Here is a 17,550-nt window from a genome sequence, read left to right as displayed (position 1 = left end):
GGCCTGACCAGGCCTCRCCACAGCGTCCTCGGCTCCAGGAGCTGCTGCTCCTCGATGTCTCTTCCCAACAGGCATTTCTGGATGTTCCTGGCACTCAGGGTGCCTGTAGGAACCCAGGCCTGCGRGTGACGAGGGAAGAACAGTGGGTTTTGAGCTGGAGACCCTAGAGAGAAAGCTCACTACCTGTGTCAGGATAAAGAACCGAGTGTAAAGATTTTAAATGTAAATTTTGCCTAGCTTATATTGGGGTAAGATGGAGCAACAGTCTGCAATGGTAACACTGATTTGCTTTGCAAAAACATCCTAAACTCCAGCTGGTGTTGCAGGAAACTGCTCTAAGTGCCCAGAGCTCATTTTGTGCCATGGTTGAACATGTCGAAGGCAACACAAGTTTGGGGAAAGGAAATGGAGAGATGTCTGTGCAAAGCCTACCAGTGTTAAAAAGTGTTTGTTTACTGCCCTGAAGCCAAGAGGGAAAAAAAGAAGTATATGGTTATTTTATAGCTGAATTCAGTGGACAGTTTTAATGAGTTTTCATGTTTGATGCTTATGCCCTAGGTCTGTKTTTTTCCTAATGCACTGTTAGATATGTACCATTAACATTTTTTTCTTGGTTGTGTCGGGTAACGATAAATTAACCACACAACTGTAAGTTGGTTACTGTGGAATCCTGTTCATGGTAACATGGACATCTTTGCGTTCCCTGTTTATTTCTGAAGCCACAGGAAGAGGGGACCTTTTGGGTGTCCTCCAAATTAGCAGATTTTTTGTTGGTTTTGCCAGGGTAAAGCACCCACTGTYAAGGTCACAAAGGAGATTAGTGCAGAGGGTGGTTTAGAATCGCTTCCAGTTCTTTTGGAACTGGAATCACTTCCAGTTCTTTAAATGTTTGGCTGTGGATTTTCACACAATAGCAGGCAACAAAACACAGCAGCTCTTAGCAATGGCAGATGTGTTGCATGAGTGCTTTACTTGCAAAAGTTTTCACTATGGTGAGTGAAGAAAGAAGACCAGGAGGTGGGAGACTGACTTTGTTGCTGACCTATCGCCTGCAGAATTGTTTCCTTCGGTTAATTGCTAAGGTGAGTTGGCCAAGCTTGGCCTTCTAGCATATCCTCTTAGAAGCATAAATGTTTCTGTGCATGACTACTATTTTACCATGCCTGGAACGTGTGAATATGCTGACAACGTTTATATCACAACATTATGTATTTAATAAGCATCTCATTTGAAATATTTGTTCATGTACATCCCCCCAAAATCTGTTATAAAACCCATAAATTAGGTAAGTACAAGCTGCAAGTTTGTAAATACAGAATTAAGAAGGTAGCTATTACATAGCTGGTTTAACAAAATATCCTTTGCAAGTAAGATATGTAGGCTTATTTGGAGAGGATTTAGCTTCTCAGAGGAGGTCTTCTCCAAGTAAGTTATATGCTTCTTAGCTGCAGCAGACAGGGGAATATAATTTCTTCCTTTGTCCTTCCTGTTCCTACAAACCAGCATGACCTGATGCACTTAGAGTATTTCCTCAATGCCTTGTTCACCAGCGGCAAATTTATGAAACATCTTTACATGAATGTGGCTGGATTGGGAGCTAGATTAGAGCCAGAACATTTACTAAAGGGGAWGCAGTGAAAATACACAGCCTGAGAAGGTTTGCATTGAAGGGATCCTTGGTACCAGGAGATACAGGATGAGCAGGAGCCCCGACTGCCTGGTGGTCCTTGGCTGGCTGCACAGGGGCAGCAGGAACGTGGTGGCTGCTGCCACGTTCCCAAAGCAGATGACAGTACGAGGGAGGGGAAAGGCAGAATAACGCAACATGGACGCAGTGCCTGCAGCTATGTGATGCTGCAAGCTGGGAGCAGATGGACACAGTGGCCTCTTTCATTTAATGCAGCTTCTAATCTGATCATGGCCAGGCCCAGCAGTTTGTCCAGGGAGCACTTTTTTTTTTTTTTTTTCATATAACTAGATGGAAAACTGTGTGTTGCACCAATGTATACATATACATGAAAACTGCAGGAAAAGTCTGTAAACTGAGTAAGGAATGATTGAGAGTGCCCTTATCTAGACCATTTGCTGACTCTCTTGCTGACTGATGCTATAGATCTAAATTTGCAAGAACAGCAATGAGTAGAATGGGAGGGACCTTAACCTCAAAGAAAGTCAGCAGCCAACACTTTGGATGTTTGAATTGCATCTGAATCAAGCTCTTGATTATATCTTAGGAGCGTCAAAAGTTCAAAGCAGCAATTGTAACTGGTTGTAGCTCTTTTTCTCTCTTATTGCTAAATTATCTATTGCAATGTACAATGCATCCATGTCACTACATTAGATTTGTAGGCAAAGAAGAGGGAAGATTAGGTGATAAAGCCATAGGACAAACAGTATATAGTCAGGCTTATCTTCTTGGCTTTGTTCATTTTTTTTTTTTTTTCTTTTTCTTTTCTTTTGAATGTTTTCAAATCTAAGTAAAACTTATTCCAGATGTGATCACTTGAAGGATATAAAATCATCCTAGCACCAGGACTATGTGAATTCTGTGCTGTACCTGAATAGAGAGCTAGTCCCATCTCAAAAATTGCAGTGCTATAAACAACAAAAAGGCCACAGGCAAAGGTTTTAGTGCTCCATTCCCACTAGCATCCGGCTTTCCCAAGTATTTCAGACTAATATATTCAGAGAACTCCTCGGAGGCCCCAGCGCACTGAATGAGAGGTGCTTGATACGACGTGGGTCGCTTGTCCGGCCGGTCGGGGCTGGATCCATCCGTGGGCCTTTCGCCGATGAACAGCAAGCTGYGGTCTCTGGCGTCTTGCTCTGTTTTGAAAAGTTCATACTCTGTGTGCGGCAGCTTGATGCCCAAAGCCAAACATCCATTTGTGGGTGTTATATCCTGCTCCATCCCAGCGTGCCAGGAGTTTGTGAGCCCGCAGCTTCCCGGCTCCGAGGAGTTGAGCATCATCACTGTCACCTGGTCCATCGGTGTCACCCGAGCCTGGGTGACCTTAAAAGCCAGTTCGGTGCCACCCCTCACTTTGGAGGAGGGGATGCCTTGAGTGTAACGCCCAGAYGCGTAGATGGTGAAAGTCGGCTGCTTGCACAGCGGGTCGGAGTAGTGGTAATAATAACCTTCCCAGGTGTGATTGCTCCCATGAAATATGAAGTATCTGGTGAGGAAAAGCACGGCGGGCCGGACCTCGCAGTGGGTGCTCACCCAGCTGCCGCTCAGCTGCATGGGCAGCTCTGCTCGCACAGGTAGGATGGGTGGATGGTGTTCATCAGCTCTGTATATAATCCCGCAGGCTGGGCAAGGATGCACGTGGTGCTGGGGAAGGCAAAAAATAGTATTAAAATAACTTTTAAAATAACTTTTTTTTTTTTTTTTGCATATCCACCTATAAGTTATTTTAAAAGCCTCAGAACATCCCTTTCATGCATCAGAGCTTTCATCTGCAATGAACATAGCCCTAGGCATCCAAGCAGATGAAGCAAGAGAAGGAGCTGCCCAGGCCCTGTGGCGGGGATGCAGTGGGATGGGGCAGGGGGCTTGTGTGAGCACCAGGACACACATCCCTGTGAGGGGAGAGGGAAAAACTGCCTGCAGAACCGATCCCAACCAGGTTCTGTCCTGGTTCCCTGCCTGGGCTCTGCACTGTGCTGAGCCAGGCCAGTCCCACAGCTCTTCACGCGCCACAAGATTTTCTATTTTTTTTGTCTAGATAAGGTCTTTTTTTATATATATTTCATGTATCACAACTGATTTATTTTCAAATAACCAGGGTTTGAACACTATCGTTTTCCAGAATAAGAGCTAATCTTGACTGAACTGTCATACGCAGCAATGTTAAGTAACTCAGTAGTTAACTGCTGGGTGGGTAATTTACATGCAAGTTGATTGGAGTCTACTATAATTTAGTCATTTTCAGCTTGTTTTACTGCTACTGTCACGCTAATGAGTGCTGACAGTACACAATACAGTGCTGCTAAATAATCCCAGAACTTGGCAAATATATATGTTCTCCTTGGGCAGGAAATTCTTTGATAATGAAAGGTAATTTGGGGAGAATGGGTTTCCTTAAAACAGATACAGATTTAGGGGAATAAGAGTGGTATTTTCTTAAAGTGCACTAAAAAAATAATTCTTAACGTAGCCGTGTAGCTTTCTTACCGGTGCAAGCAAGCAGCAATTAGCCGAGTAATCAAAACAAAACAAAAACCTTCTGCCCAATAAAATTATCACCATTGCCATGAAGCCAAAAATCCTACTTGCTTAAACCAGTCGTGTGAAKTTACTTCTAATGTTTGGCAGCTGCTATTTATCGCCAAGTGGTGACATCATGTGCTGGTACGCTGGAGAGCTGTTAGCTGATTAATTACAGTGCTGGATCCAGAGAGTGAATTCTGGTATCTTTGGGTTTGCTTTTAAATTAACTTTTTAAAGTATTTATGTTTACCATCTGGTTTTGCTCAGATATATGGTTTTGGCCCAAGATAACACAAGTTTAGCCAATCTGAGAACGCTACTTTGAAGGGGAGAGGTGTCACTCTGCATTTTCCTTTTGCTCTTTCAGGGGTCAGCTGGTGCAGCTCAGGGTACAGGGAAATGTTACCCCAAAGCTGCCTCCAAAAAAAGGGCTTTTCCATTTCATTCAGTTCCCTCTGGCAATGTTCAGAGAGGTTTCTCACCCCATCTCACTCAGTTATTTCTGAGTTGATCAATTAAGATTCAAACAAAACAAAGTTTTTCTGGAAATAAATCAGAGTGTTGGCAGAAGAAAAAAGCTAAAAAGCAACCAAGTCTCTTACTCTGTTTCATATATGCCAAAATGAAAGCCTGATTTCTGCATAACAGTGCAATTGTATTCRGGACTGCTTCCTCTTCTAATGCCTTTACATTGGAAAACAAAGATTTAATGGGAGATGCTGCTTCCTCACTTTTCCTCAATCTGCAGAACATGACGAAGAAATCCATAGCGAGAGGGATGCGAGACATCTGAGCGCGCAGCTCTGTGCCCTGGGCTTCACTGACCTCGCTGCAGGCTCTGCATCCTAGAGGTGAGCTACACTTCTCTTGGCAATTGGGTCCCCATAAAAAAAAAATCATTTTTAAAACAAAGGCATCGTTATCACCTGCAGAAAAAAAAAAAGTCTGCCTCTTACCAGAGCGTTCTGCAGAGGTTGCTGGTAGCCGGTGGGCCGGTAGTGGAGCCTCTCACGCCACTCGGTGTGGATGTCCCCCAGGTAGAGCTCCTCCACGAGGCGCCCGCCGGGCCGCGGCAGCGCCTGGTAGTGCTGCTCCACGCGCACCAGGCTTAGCTCGTGCATGGCAAAGCCCAGCGCGGCCGTGCAGTCACGCTCCGTCTTGGCGCTCAGCACCTCATAGAGCGCTCCGGGCGCCCAGCTGCGCCCCGCGGGCAGGAAGCCACTGCAGCCTGGCCCCGATGTCCCGTTGACCCAGGCGGCAACCTCCCGCATGGCGCGCCGGCTGTGGAAGACGATGCCCACCTTGTGCAGGTGGTAGTCAGCCTCGGTGGCGCCGCGCGTGATCCAGGAGGCCTGGCGCAGGCGCACCTTGCCCTTGATGACCAGGGAGTAGGAGGGCTCACGGCACGATGGGTCCCAGTAGTAGAACTGGTGGGCCTTGAAGAGGCGGTTGGAGTAGAAGAGGTAGGACCTGGTGAGGAACTCGGGRCCCGGCCGCACCTCGCACCTGGGGACCAAGGCAGTGTCCTCAGTGGTGTGACAGTGGCACCTGCCTTCCCCTGCATGGACCCSCCTGCCCCACCAGCCCTGGGGGAGCCTGGGGACCAGGATGAGGGTGGGTGCAGGTGGCAGCAGCCCCTGGCACTGAGCTCRGCACTGACCTGCAAAATGTGATGCTGCCATGCAGGGCTTTGCGGTGGGTATTTGACACTTCGTACCTTGGGATTGGCAGGGAAACAAGGGGGCTCTGGAAGCAGAGGCTGGAAGGGTGTCGGAGGACAGGGATGGGCTCCTGCTCACCTCTCTGCTTCCTTTGGGAAGTTCATTGGTGCCCCTGGGGTGGCTTCTCGGGGTGCTGGGTGCCTGGGGTGTGTACTGGAGTGCTCAGGGGGTGCCTGCACGGACCTTATTCAGGGATGCAGCAGCAGTGCCCAGAGGATGCTTGGGGCTGGTCTGCACAGGRATACCCTGGAGATGGGACCGAGGGGTGCCCAGAGGATGCCGGGGGGGGGAGGTGGCTCACCCAGGGGTGCCCCGTGCCCTGGGGGGCGGGGAGGGGGAGCCGCGGGTGCCTTACCCGGTGGAGACCCAGTGGCCGTCGAGGCGGGGCGGCAGCCGCGCCGCGATCCTGGCGCCGTCCTGCAGGTGGCGGAGCCGCTGCCGGCACCGCGGCTCCCAGCGCAGCGGCGCCTCCGCGGCCGCGCACGCTGCGGGCGACACGGGCGGAGCGCGGGTCAGGCGCGCGGGCTGCCCRGCTCCCCGCACCTCCCCGGCCCCGCTGCGCCCTGAGCCTGCGCACCCGCGTGGGGACCCTGCTGCGGCAAAGCCCCTGCGGCCGCAGCAGCCCTGCGTGGCGCTCTGCAGGGCCCCGGCCAGCTCTGCAGCAGGGTTTCCCCGTGCAGCAACCCCAGCCAGGCTCCCACAGGAGGTTCACACCTTGCATCACAGCTGTGCACGCAGGATGCAGCGTGCTGGACACACTGCACAGAGCTGCAGGTACCTGCAGGCAGGTGCTGCCGAGAGCTCTCCTGCTCACATTGCAGACACAGAAAACGCCTCAACCCCCACGCTGGAGCAACACGTAGCCCAGAGACCTGCTCAGAGCGTGAAACCCAAAACRGGTCAACTAAGCAGCAAGGTGTTAGGCAGGCAGGCAGAATACTTGTTTTACTGCTCTTTAATTCGAGTTTCTGCSGAACCCAGCTCTATTTCAGATGAACTCTTCAAACAAAACTGAGGGCTCTTTGTTCCCCTTCTCCCTCTCAAGCTATTGTGGAAGCGGTGATTGGAGCAGGGAATTACGGCATGGGAACGCGAGCCTTGCATGTCGCTGCCATAAGGACAGTAATTCTGTCACTTACCTCATTTCCCATAACAACGGATGTTATTGGCTTAGGGAATGTGTGAACACTCGGCTAAATCCTGAAGACCTTTGCATGCACATATATATGTGTATATATATGTACATATGTTTTTATATATGTGTTATTCACTCTTTACTTAGCAAACTTCTGTTCCGTTCAGCCTGAGCTTGCTTGAGAAGAAAGTTGGGCTTTGCCTCTCTACAASAGCAAGAAAGGGACCCTCAGTGGAACTCCTGAGGCCCCGGGGACCCCCTGGCTCTTGTATGATGTCCCATGTGGCGAAGCCACCGCTGCCGAACCGGGTGCTGATCCAGTCCAGCACAGGTGGCCCTGGCTTTCCCAGCCCAGCTGGGCTCGCTTGYGCTTCGCGTGCTCTGTAAGTTACCTAGTTGAGCGCTGGAAATTTTGAGGCCAACTTTCATTCACTACCTGCCCATGGTCAGCCTGCCTATCAAGTGCAGTGTTTAACGTATAAATATATATATATTCCTTTCCCACAAACTGAGGATGCTGAACATTTGCATGCACCATGCAGTGGTTTAAACCTCCCACTGTCTCTTCTGAAAAGCGGCAGGATAGGATGTATCCAGATAGGATTTTCTTCTTGAACTATCCCGGGCAGGACCTCTGAAACTATGTCCCTATGTCCATTTYGGAGCCCTGAAACTGCAACCCGACTCAAAAGAAAAGCACATGGGAATGGAGCCGCAGAGAGCAGAAGAGTGTGACAAAAGGCAGCCTACCTGCCCAGCGGCCAGTGAAACTGGGCCTGGGTTTTCTGTTACCTCACCTTGCGCCACAGTGCACAGACTAGGTGGAACAGCACRTTATTAATGCTAAAGGGTCTCCTTGGACTTGACTCACTGTTTTCATCATCTTCAAGGGCTTAATAGGCTGAGCAGCGACAGCCAGCACCAGTGCTTCCTGCAATGGAGGTCCTTWGAGTTCCCACATAAAACGGGACAAGATTGAATGTCAAAACCCTTTGCTCTTAGCTCAGCATTTCATCCAGCAACTGCAGATCTGCTCAGCCTGCTCYGGGGATGCTCCAGCAGGAACAAGCTCCGTGTGCTCACCCTGGCTCATTGCTTTGCTCTGTGACTCAGGAATACAGCCCTTTCTCCCATGTATTTCTTTATTGAGCTACAACTAAGCCAGGTTCTGTCYGGTCACTCAACCTAATTGCTGAAAAAGTTTGTTAAGAACCTTCAATTAAAGGGGAATCCAAATGCTACAAGTATGCATGAAGTAATTATCCTACTGTACGCTGCAGAATAAAAAATAGCTCTGTATTAGAAGTAGCAGAATAAAAGAGCTAAATTTGCTCTTGCTCATAACTGCAGAAGGACCTTCGAGGTGTCAGTGCAGTTAATCTACAGATATAGTGAAATAACCTCACAGAATATAGCCCAGCTCTGGGCTTGCGAGCTGCACTGTATTTCTGCCTGTGCTGCTTATTGCACAGGAAGCTTCAAGATTTGAATGAACCCTTATTGCTACTTTTGGCAAAACCACTCAAAGTCTACATTATTTTAGAGCACAGACACTTTGGCAGCATTATCACAAGATTTTAACACGCTCAATAGAAAATGGCAATTTTTATAATCAGTATAAAAGTCCATGAGCAAAAGAAAAAGAGGGAGAGGAAAAATCCAGCATATAAATATTTGACATGATGGGAATTCCTAGGGATTTTGTCTTACTTAGCTGAACAGAACACATCAAGCTGGACACATCCTCAAACCATGAGTTATTGGCCCGTGTCCAAATTCTTTGCTGCTCTTCTCTCTTAAATACTCCAGCCTGGTCCCACCAGTTTCAAGCATCGTTTCAGCCTCGTTCAGTTACAGATGAAAAATCTATAATTAGGGCACATTTTTACTTGAAGAGCCACACAAAATGCAAAAAAGAATTGCTTTTTAGAATTATTGTATGGAAGGGGAAGGACTTTTGTACAATTTTTCTTCCAAGGCTAAAACATTCACTACAGAATAATCTAAAAAAAAAACCCTCCCAACTGCGATCTCTTTCTCTCGTTATCCATCTGTCTGTATTGATGAACCACAAGCGTTTCCAGAGAGCTCCTCATTCCAGCAGTTAGACAAAACAGGACTTTTTTTCCAGCTTTCCAGTGAATGTTGCATCCAAAATACCAGCCCCAAGTCTCCAAGCAACAGGGTTGCACGAGGCATCAGCAGTGCCAGCAACCYGGGACGGCGGCTGCCGCTGCCATCGCCCGGGACGGCAGCAAGCTCAGGGACAGCAGCAGTGACAAGTATTCATCAAATACCTCGTGCACTCGCTTGGACAAGCAGCTTCTAGAAAAACCAGACTCAGRGCATCAAATGAGAGGCAGGTGGACCTGGAAATTCCTGCCTATTTAAGGTGAAAGATTGAGGGAGTGGCCAGGTCTGAAAATGAGAACCTACCCCTGGGGTTGTGCTACGCAACTGCATGGCTCCAGGTTTAGACCCATTTCTCACTTTTAAAAGGAAAAAAAAAATGCCAGCCATGACAGAAACACTGTAAAATGCCTTCCTGGAAACAAATCTTGTTTATGTTCTTCCAAGCAGATTGACTTTGGAAAAAAGCAATGTTGAGTCACACATCTGCTTCGTTATAAATAGAGGAGAAATTGCATACATTGCATACATTACAGTTTGTACCAAATGGGTTACTGTGCATCAGCCCTTCTCCAAGGCCTGACCGCTTAATCTCGTACATGTTTTGGCCTCCTATGGCCAGAATTTATTATTTCCATTTATAATTCTAATGTTTCAGTTAGTCACCCATTTTCAGGGATAAGATCAGTGCCTGAAGTCATGGAGCATTACATATTTCTTCATTTAGAGATGACATAAAACCTTTGATATTTTGCGAGGAATGTTCAGACTGGAATGAAATGGACGATAAGGAACATATCAATATACTCTGCATAAGTGAATTATACTTAAACACAGAGRCTTCATTAATGGAGCAAAGTAGCCTTTCTTTGGCATTCTTGTCTCCTGAGAGCATGCAGAATGGATTCTGGGTTAGCCTCCACAGGAAAAAAGCACTCTTTCAAAAGCAAAGAAAGTGTTTGTATTTAGCAAGTCCATTTCTCTTGCCTCCATGTTGAGATTAAGCTAATCATGCATTAATTCACTCAGAATAAATAATTTCCAGGGGAACAACTTTGCATGAAGAGATATATTTTATTTTGTAATATTATAAAGTTATAAAACTTAAATATAATCCACTACGGCGGGGAACTGCATCACAGCACAGCTTTACATTTTGCCTATCTGCAGGCTGAAGCCAGTTCAGGACAGCACTTAAGCAGAAGCTTAACTATAATTGGTTTCACTGAAACTTAAGCATGCGCTTGAAATTAAGCCAGTACATGAGCATTTTTCCTGATTAGTAATGCCTCCCTGAATCGAAGCCAGAGTGTGGCCCAGTGGCAGAGGGAAGATGCCAGCTCTTTCATTGCAGCACTATTTGGCTTTTGAAAAAGTATTTCTATTATTCATCCCTTCTGTTATTTGTCCGTAAAACGGGTATAATTGCATATAGCTGTTCCCCCAGTCTGATGCTAGTCCATGCTATTTGCAAAGTGCCCTGAATTCACTGGGTGTTTCTAAGTTATTCTTTCAACGAGAGCAAGCAATGTATTACATATGGTAGCTATCATTGCTGAGCATCGCCCTGAGCTTTCCATGCACAGYGGAGAGCAACCGTATATGAAAGTCTGCAAGCCCTAGGAGGGAACTCAGCTGACTGGAAATTCCCAGGGAGTCCGGGATCTACATAAGAACTTTTCAAAACATCCTTTCACCATGTAGCTTCGGGCATACTGGAAAGGAAGTGCAGACATTGTGTTGCATGGTTTTACTCTAGCTTTCTTCTGAAGCTGTGGTCATCGTGTGATCTATCTCACATCCAGAATTAAACAGCGAAGCACCTATGGTGGGTTGACTATCAAGCTTTTTTACAGAAAAGTTCATATTTTGTCTCTGCAATCACAGAATCACTTTTTTTTTTTCAATCCTGAAAGCAGCAAGTCCAGGAATCCCATCCCACCAGAGCTTTGCTAGCAATGACTGGTGACTTGGTAGCATGAAAGCAACACCGCAGCAAAACCTGGATGTTTTAATCAAAATTGGCTTTGCTGCACTGTGGTGGGCACTTGACTTCAGTCAAAAGCTACAGTCCCAACAAAGTGGAGAAAACAGATTGGCCAGGCTCAAGTCACCCATCACACATGGCCACCCTACTTGGTGAAACCCCGCTCTTTCCGTCACCAGTCTGACTCCTGTCAGCCAAGACACTTCAGTTTCACTAAAGCTGCTCCTCCTAATCCATGCCAGCTGCCTCGACTCAAGACAGGCCACACAGGAGCGAGAGCATTTCCTGAGCCCCTTATTCAGCCTCGCGTCCTGCAGGGAAATTCCTGTCACCCCTGGGACGCAGGATTATGCCTATGGATTAAACAGCAGCAGGAATGTGGGGCAAGATAGACGGGCGCTGTGGTGAGGAAGGCGAGGAGGAAGACATTGACTCCTACACCTCCAACATCTTCTTCTGGAGAAACCATGTTGTAATAAAACAATGTTGTAATAAAGCAGCTTGTTAAAATCACCCTCTGTGGCAGTTCACCTTAAAGAAGCAAACGAGTAGTTTTCTTAGTTGAAGCAGAAAAACAATGAAGAAGAAATCATGCCACAGGATACCACGAGATCATCTTTCATCTCCTGGATATCTAGTTGATGAGAGACTGGTGAGAAGACTTGAGGGGASGGAATTCCCTTCAAAAACCAAAGCAAACCAACTCAGGCCAGGGCTGAACAGTAATCATGATTCAGTTAAAAGGTTCTAACCGGAATTTATATTCTTACCAAATGGGAAACATTACGTCTATCTTCCTTAATTTAGAAGAGATGGAAACTCATTAGAAAATACTGCACATGGTTTTGAAATTAATGGCACACCGTCATTTCAGATACATAGAGCACCCGTGCAGTTTTGGCAATTCCCTCTAACCTCTGCCCAGAGACACTTTATTAGCAGCTATCATGGCCATTTTTAATAGTGATGGCTAAGCATATTTTTTCCTGGAGTGCTTTGAAGAGCGGAACTGGTCATCAGGCAATGGCTTGGCTACGAAATGCCAACCTCATTTCAAACATCTGAATCACTCGCAGAGACCGCGAGCACCGAGAGGACCACCCACCACAGGAYAGTAACATAAATACAACATTTGCCCAAGGCAAAATGAACAGTGGGGATGATTGGGGCTGAGGGCAGAACACCAAAATGTGACGAGGGGTGTGAGGGATGGGGCTGTAGCCAGGAGGATGGAARGTGCCTGGTGCGCACGGCCTGAGTGGCAGCTGAGGTGAGATGGACACGATGATTGCCTGTAAATACGGCGTCAACGTGAATAACAGGGATGAGTGAAGGGGGGAAACCTGTGCTGGGTGTGCGGGTTTGCTGCTGGACGGAGCCATGGGCAGCGAAGTCGGAGGTACAGAAGTGCTCAGGTGCTCAGGAGGTACAGAAGTGCTCAGGGCCCGCGCTGTGCATGGGTATCGATGCAGCTCCTAACCCCAGCACATCCCAGCAGAGCTAACACTTAAACACTGCTGAAAACCCAAGTCGGGGATGATAACCCTTACGAAGCAAGAACTATCCTTCTCCCTCTAGCTCCTACCTAGGTTTGCACCTGGCACTGCTGCAGGGATTTGGGTTACAATCATAAAAATCACATCTAAAGGAGCCAATCACATTTAAAGTCCGAGGCAGCTACTTGGCTCCTGCAAAGCCCAGGAGCAATGGATCAGAAGGGCAATCAAGAGAGTCCTTGCAGACGATATCCTCAATAAAAAAAGTCCCCTAGAAAGTGGTAACTCGATCCACAACCGCACCAGAAACACACAGATTCAGCTCAGCATCTCGAGCAACCGCAGAGAAAGGTTACTTGTTCAGCTGAAGCACAGAACTGGAGTTACTCGGAACATGTGTTTTGGGGTCGGGGTGTGGTTTCGAGATAGCCTGAAATTTCACCCTACTGTTTTGCCTGTCAACATGAGCCAAGTTTTGATGTGTTCCAGTTCTCTTAACATTGCCGACAGATGCCAAAATCAAAGTTGACATTCAACCTACAGGCTGCATAATCTAATAACGGGACTTGCACTCCTCAGAATTAACAGAAGTTTGCGATTTTTTTGCCACAAAACTTTGCTGCCCTTTATATTTTCTTTGGTCTTTTTGAATGAATCTAATTGGGATTTTTTTTTCCTGTGAAAAGGCTCTTCTGGAAAGCTTTAAAAATAAAGCACCATTGTGTTTTTGTATTAACAGAGGGGAAAACAAGATGTTTAAATGTCAAAACCTGCCAGTATCCAGCACCACAGGTTTAGTAAGAGTGCAAACACGGCGAATCCTTTTTTTATTTTCTCTGGGGAGCATAGTGTATAAATTGAGCTAAAACACAGGGTGAAAGCTCCTTTTTGAGGGATCTCTGCCACCCTACTGGGCAAGGCCAAGACGTCACAAATCTCTCACTGGTTCAAATCTCTTTGCTCCCTCAGTGGTGACACTTGTGACGACTGTCGTACCATCATCCCCAGCATAAAGAAACAGAGAGAGTTCGAACTGATCCAAACATCTACCCAGCAGTGTCACAGGAGCTGAGCTCCACTGCGGCTTTCTCAGCTCCAGCTCCCGTCCAACTGCGACGATCTAATATGCTATGAGAAAACATCAGCATGAAGGATATTATTATCACACAATCACCCTGATAAAGCACAAAAAAATCTGTATACATATATATATTTCAACTCACTTATCACTTAACAATCTGGAGCTGTGACATTTCAAGAGGACATCAGCATTTTTATCCTAATACATCCTAAATTTCCTAATATTGCAGCTTGATGCACAAGACCTACAGAATAGATAGATAGATAGATAGATAGATAGATAGATAGATAGATAGATAGATAAAAGCAGCTGGCAGATTACTAAACCGTCAGATCTTGCACAATATACTAGAGATGGAGCTGCACTATGAATTACATTTTCAATTTCTGGCAGAATTCTCAGCCTCCTGAAGATGGGTTACACATTAAAATCATTGCTTTGTGCCTGTCACTGTTGTGGTATCAYTAAATCCGAGATGTCTTGTCTTACAATCACAAAGCTAGCAATCCTCGTTTGCGTAGCCTGAGCCTCCTTAACAAGCAAGCATAAAGCCAGGGGAGTTGTTTAATAGCCCCGCAAAGGTGCTTCCTCAGTCTGAGGTTGCTTTTAGCGCTGATTTTATCTCATGCATGAAAGCGTTGTCTTTATAGACGACATACACTCTGTTGTGGGGAAGCACAGGATCCCACTGGAAGCAAAATCTCTTTCCAARCTTTGTTCTGCCAGATGCAACCTCCCTTAGCATTGGATTCCAGCTTTGGTTTTCTTCAGAGCAATTTCTGGCTTTTGAAAATCTCCTTACTCAACAATTTGTGCTTGTGGGGAAAATATAGAAACCACACTGTATTTTTTTCACTTGCGCTGTTTTTACATCTCAGTCCTGTCTTTATCTATCTCCATATACTTTGTAGAAAGGCTAATCTGTAATTATGGGAAGAACAAATAGAGCCAAATCAGAGGATCCAGCGTAATGCATTAGTTGTTGATTTTTTTGGCTAGTTTAATAAATGAATAACAAAAAATAGCAAGGAGTTACAAGTGAATTAGCTAAGTAACAATGCCCCAAATAACTATTTGTGCTGACGACATTGATCTCAATTTATTAGTAAATACATTAATGGATGTGTAAATACATACCCACAAATCTATAGTTAATTTAGTAGTATCATTCATGAGCTGCTCTTCCTAATCTCATCACTGAATGCAACTGCTGATTTTATCTTACCTCAGCACCATAATTTTCAAACTTAAAAATAAACTCTGAATGCAAGAATAGATCTTTTATGTTAAAATCATCTAGGAGAAGCTACCCATGAAAAATATCAGTGTGGTGTAAGTGGAATGCAAAGACTTTAATGAAACCCTAGGTAAAAACTTAGCAAGTCTCTGAGGGCTTCTCCAAGAATGAGCGGTTCTTTGCTGAAGGAGGCTCCAAAACCAGATTCAGTTACCGAGGTAAAGTGCTTTTACTACTAATTATGCACGAGTGTCACACTGATGCTTGGGGTTAGGCAAAAGGTACATAACGATAAAGCTGCTTGCAGTGAAGTCCCTGGCAAATCTGCCTTGATTTTCCTGAGTTCTGGATCTGACTTAACTAGCTAAATGTGTGTTTTAAGGTCCTACTTTTTTTACTGCATTCAATGGGAATTCTGTCACTGACAAGAGATGAAGCAAGCATGGGATTTAAATTATATTGGACTAAAAATAAGGCATACGAGGATTTTAGAAAACAGATTTCAAATTAGAAGTGAGTAATCTTATGTAATGCAGTTTAACATCTCTGAGCACAGCAACTTGAGCAAATATAAGGGAAGGAGGGTACGTATTTTGCAACCTGTCCAAATCTTACATGTGGGAAACAACATATGGCAAAGACCCTGCAGGAGCACTGAGAACTAACCCTATAGAAATGCATATGGATTACACGCTGCAGCCTGCTCTTTCCTCTTAATGCAAATACCCCCCGCAGTTCCAGCGTACAGTCCTGTAGCAAGGACCTCACAGCCCGAGAGGTGGATCAGGATGATCCTTCTCTTCCTCAAAGTTCGTATGAGTAAAATAAGTGAGAGAAGGGYCAATCGCAGCAGAGAAAGGTGTATGGCTGTCCAGTGTGCAGGTGGCCTCAGGAGCATCCTCCCCACCTGCTCCTGCTCTCAGCACTGCGGAGGCTCAGCCAAGGCTCTGCCTCGCATTTCCTTGCTGTCCCAGCAAGGGGAACCTCTCAGCCAGGCATTCCCTAAGGAAACCCAAGCATTGGGAGTCTCTCGGCCGCTGCTTTCTGCCCTGACCATAAATCCCTCTGCCTTTTCCCTAGCACGACCGCCTCCGTCCCCGCCGGGAMCCTGCAGCCTTTCCCCCGGCACCGCCGGAGGCTCCGAGACGGGCCCCGCAGCCGCGGCCCCCGCGGACACGGGGCTCTCGGCGGGCGCGGGGCCGGACACGGAGCCAGAAACCGGAGCCGCGGGCACCCCGGCCCCGCCGAGCAACCTCCGCCTTACTTGCAYGCACCCTCCTTGCAGCCGCCTTTGCACTCATCTCTTTGCAACTTCCACACATCCTCCTTGCAGCCCTCTTTGCAATTTTAGGGCACCCTCCGGGCACCCTCCGGGCAATTTCCACGCACTCTCCTTGCAGCTTTCTTGCACTTTCCTTGCACCCATCTCCTTGGACGCTCCTTGCAACTTCCATGCACTTTCCAGACAGTCTCCACGCAATTTCCATGCACCCTCCGCGCAATTTCCATGCACCCTCCGCACAATCCCCGGCACCCTCCGGGCACCCTCCAGACAATTTCCAGTCACTCCTTCCTTGCACTCTCTTTGCAAACTCCTTGCACCCTCCTTGCAGTCTCCAGGCACCCTCTGCGCCGTTTCCATGCACGCTCCGGAGCGGAGGGAGGCGGCGGGAGCTCACGGCGGGGGTCTTTGCGCCCACCACCCGCTGTCCCCCGCACCTCCCGGGGCTGTCACCTACCTAGGAGCAGCGCTGCGAGCCACCAGCGCCGGGCCATGGCGGGCGCTGCGCGGCGGCGGAGCTGGCGCAGCGAGGGGCGCGGGGCAGAGCGCGGCGCTCAGCGGGGAGGCGGAAAACAGAAAATATATTAGAGAAGGGAGAAAACTGTAAAAACAAAATAAATAGATAGAAAGAAGCGCGCCCAAGCCGCCTGCGCTGCGATGTGCGTGTCCCCCCTGCGACGGCCGAGAGTTTTAGCGGAGCTTGGCAGCTACAGGTCCCCGCTGCCAGAGGAGGTGGAGACTCCGCGGCTGGCCCTCGGGCAGCCCCCGCCGCCCGGCCCGGCCCGGCCCGGCTCAGCGCGGCCCGGCCCGGCTCAGCCGCGAGGGCCGCGCGGCCCCCAGGCTGCCTCCCCCGGGCTCCTGCCCCGCGGGTCCCTCCCAGCGCCGGGGCCGCTCGTGTGTCCCAAAGGGGGGTGCAGCCCGGGACCGGCCGCGGGCAGTGCTGGTGGCTGGGACCCGGCACGAGGGGCTGGCCTGGAGCCACGAGTGTCAATTATTGCACATTCAATTGCACGGTATTGCACGGTCTTCTCTTATGATCAGCAATGGACAGGAAGGAARATGTTGCCCCGTGGTGAAATTATCGTCCTCTGTGGCTCTTGGAGTGAAGGGAAGCAACGTGCRTGCTCCCGACCTATGCACTGGGTGCCCCATGGAAGCAGGGAGAGGCGACAGAAATGGAAAGGTCGATACTTTGCACCATCTGCAGTGTCTGCTCCAAGGACTGGGGTTCACTGTGTATTTCTGGACTGAACATTTTTGGGGTTCAT

General features: G+C 47.8%; 1 protein-coding gene across 1 annotated transcript; it reads right to left on the bottom strand.

Moving 5' to 3' along the window:
* Window positions 1-1,499: 1,499 nt before the first annotated feature.
* Window positions 1,500-16,776, bottom strand: APCDD1L (APC down-regulated 1 like). Its single transcript, XM_026042014.1, has 4 exons — window positions 16,740-16,776; window positions 6,290-6,419; window positions 5,170-5,719; window positions 1,500-3,334 (listed from the first exon to the last, which is right to left on the bottom strand). The coding sequence occupies exons 1-4, from the start codon at window positions 16,774-16,776 to the stop codon at window positions 2,570-2,572; spliced, it is 1,482 nt and encodes a 493-aa protein (XP_025897799.1). The 3' UTR covers window positions 1,500-2,569.
* Window positions 16,777-17,550: the final 774 nt, after the last annotated feature.

Source organism: Nothoprocta perdicaria, unplaced genomic scaffold (assembly GCF_003342845.1).
Source record: "Nothoprocta perdicaria isolate Ctin4 unplaced genomic scaffold, notPer1 scaffold_3, whole genome shotgun sequence".
NCBI lineage: Eukaryota > Metazoa > Chordata > Aves > Tinamiformes > Tinamidae > Nothoprocta > Nothoprocta perdicaria.
Note: the sequence above shows the minus strand (reverse complement) of the source record. Positions and strands in the feature narration are given on the sequence as shown.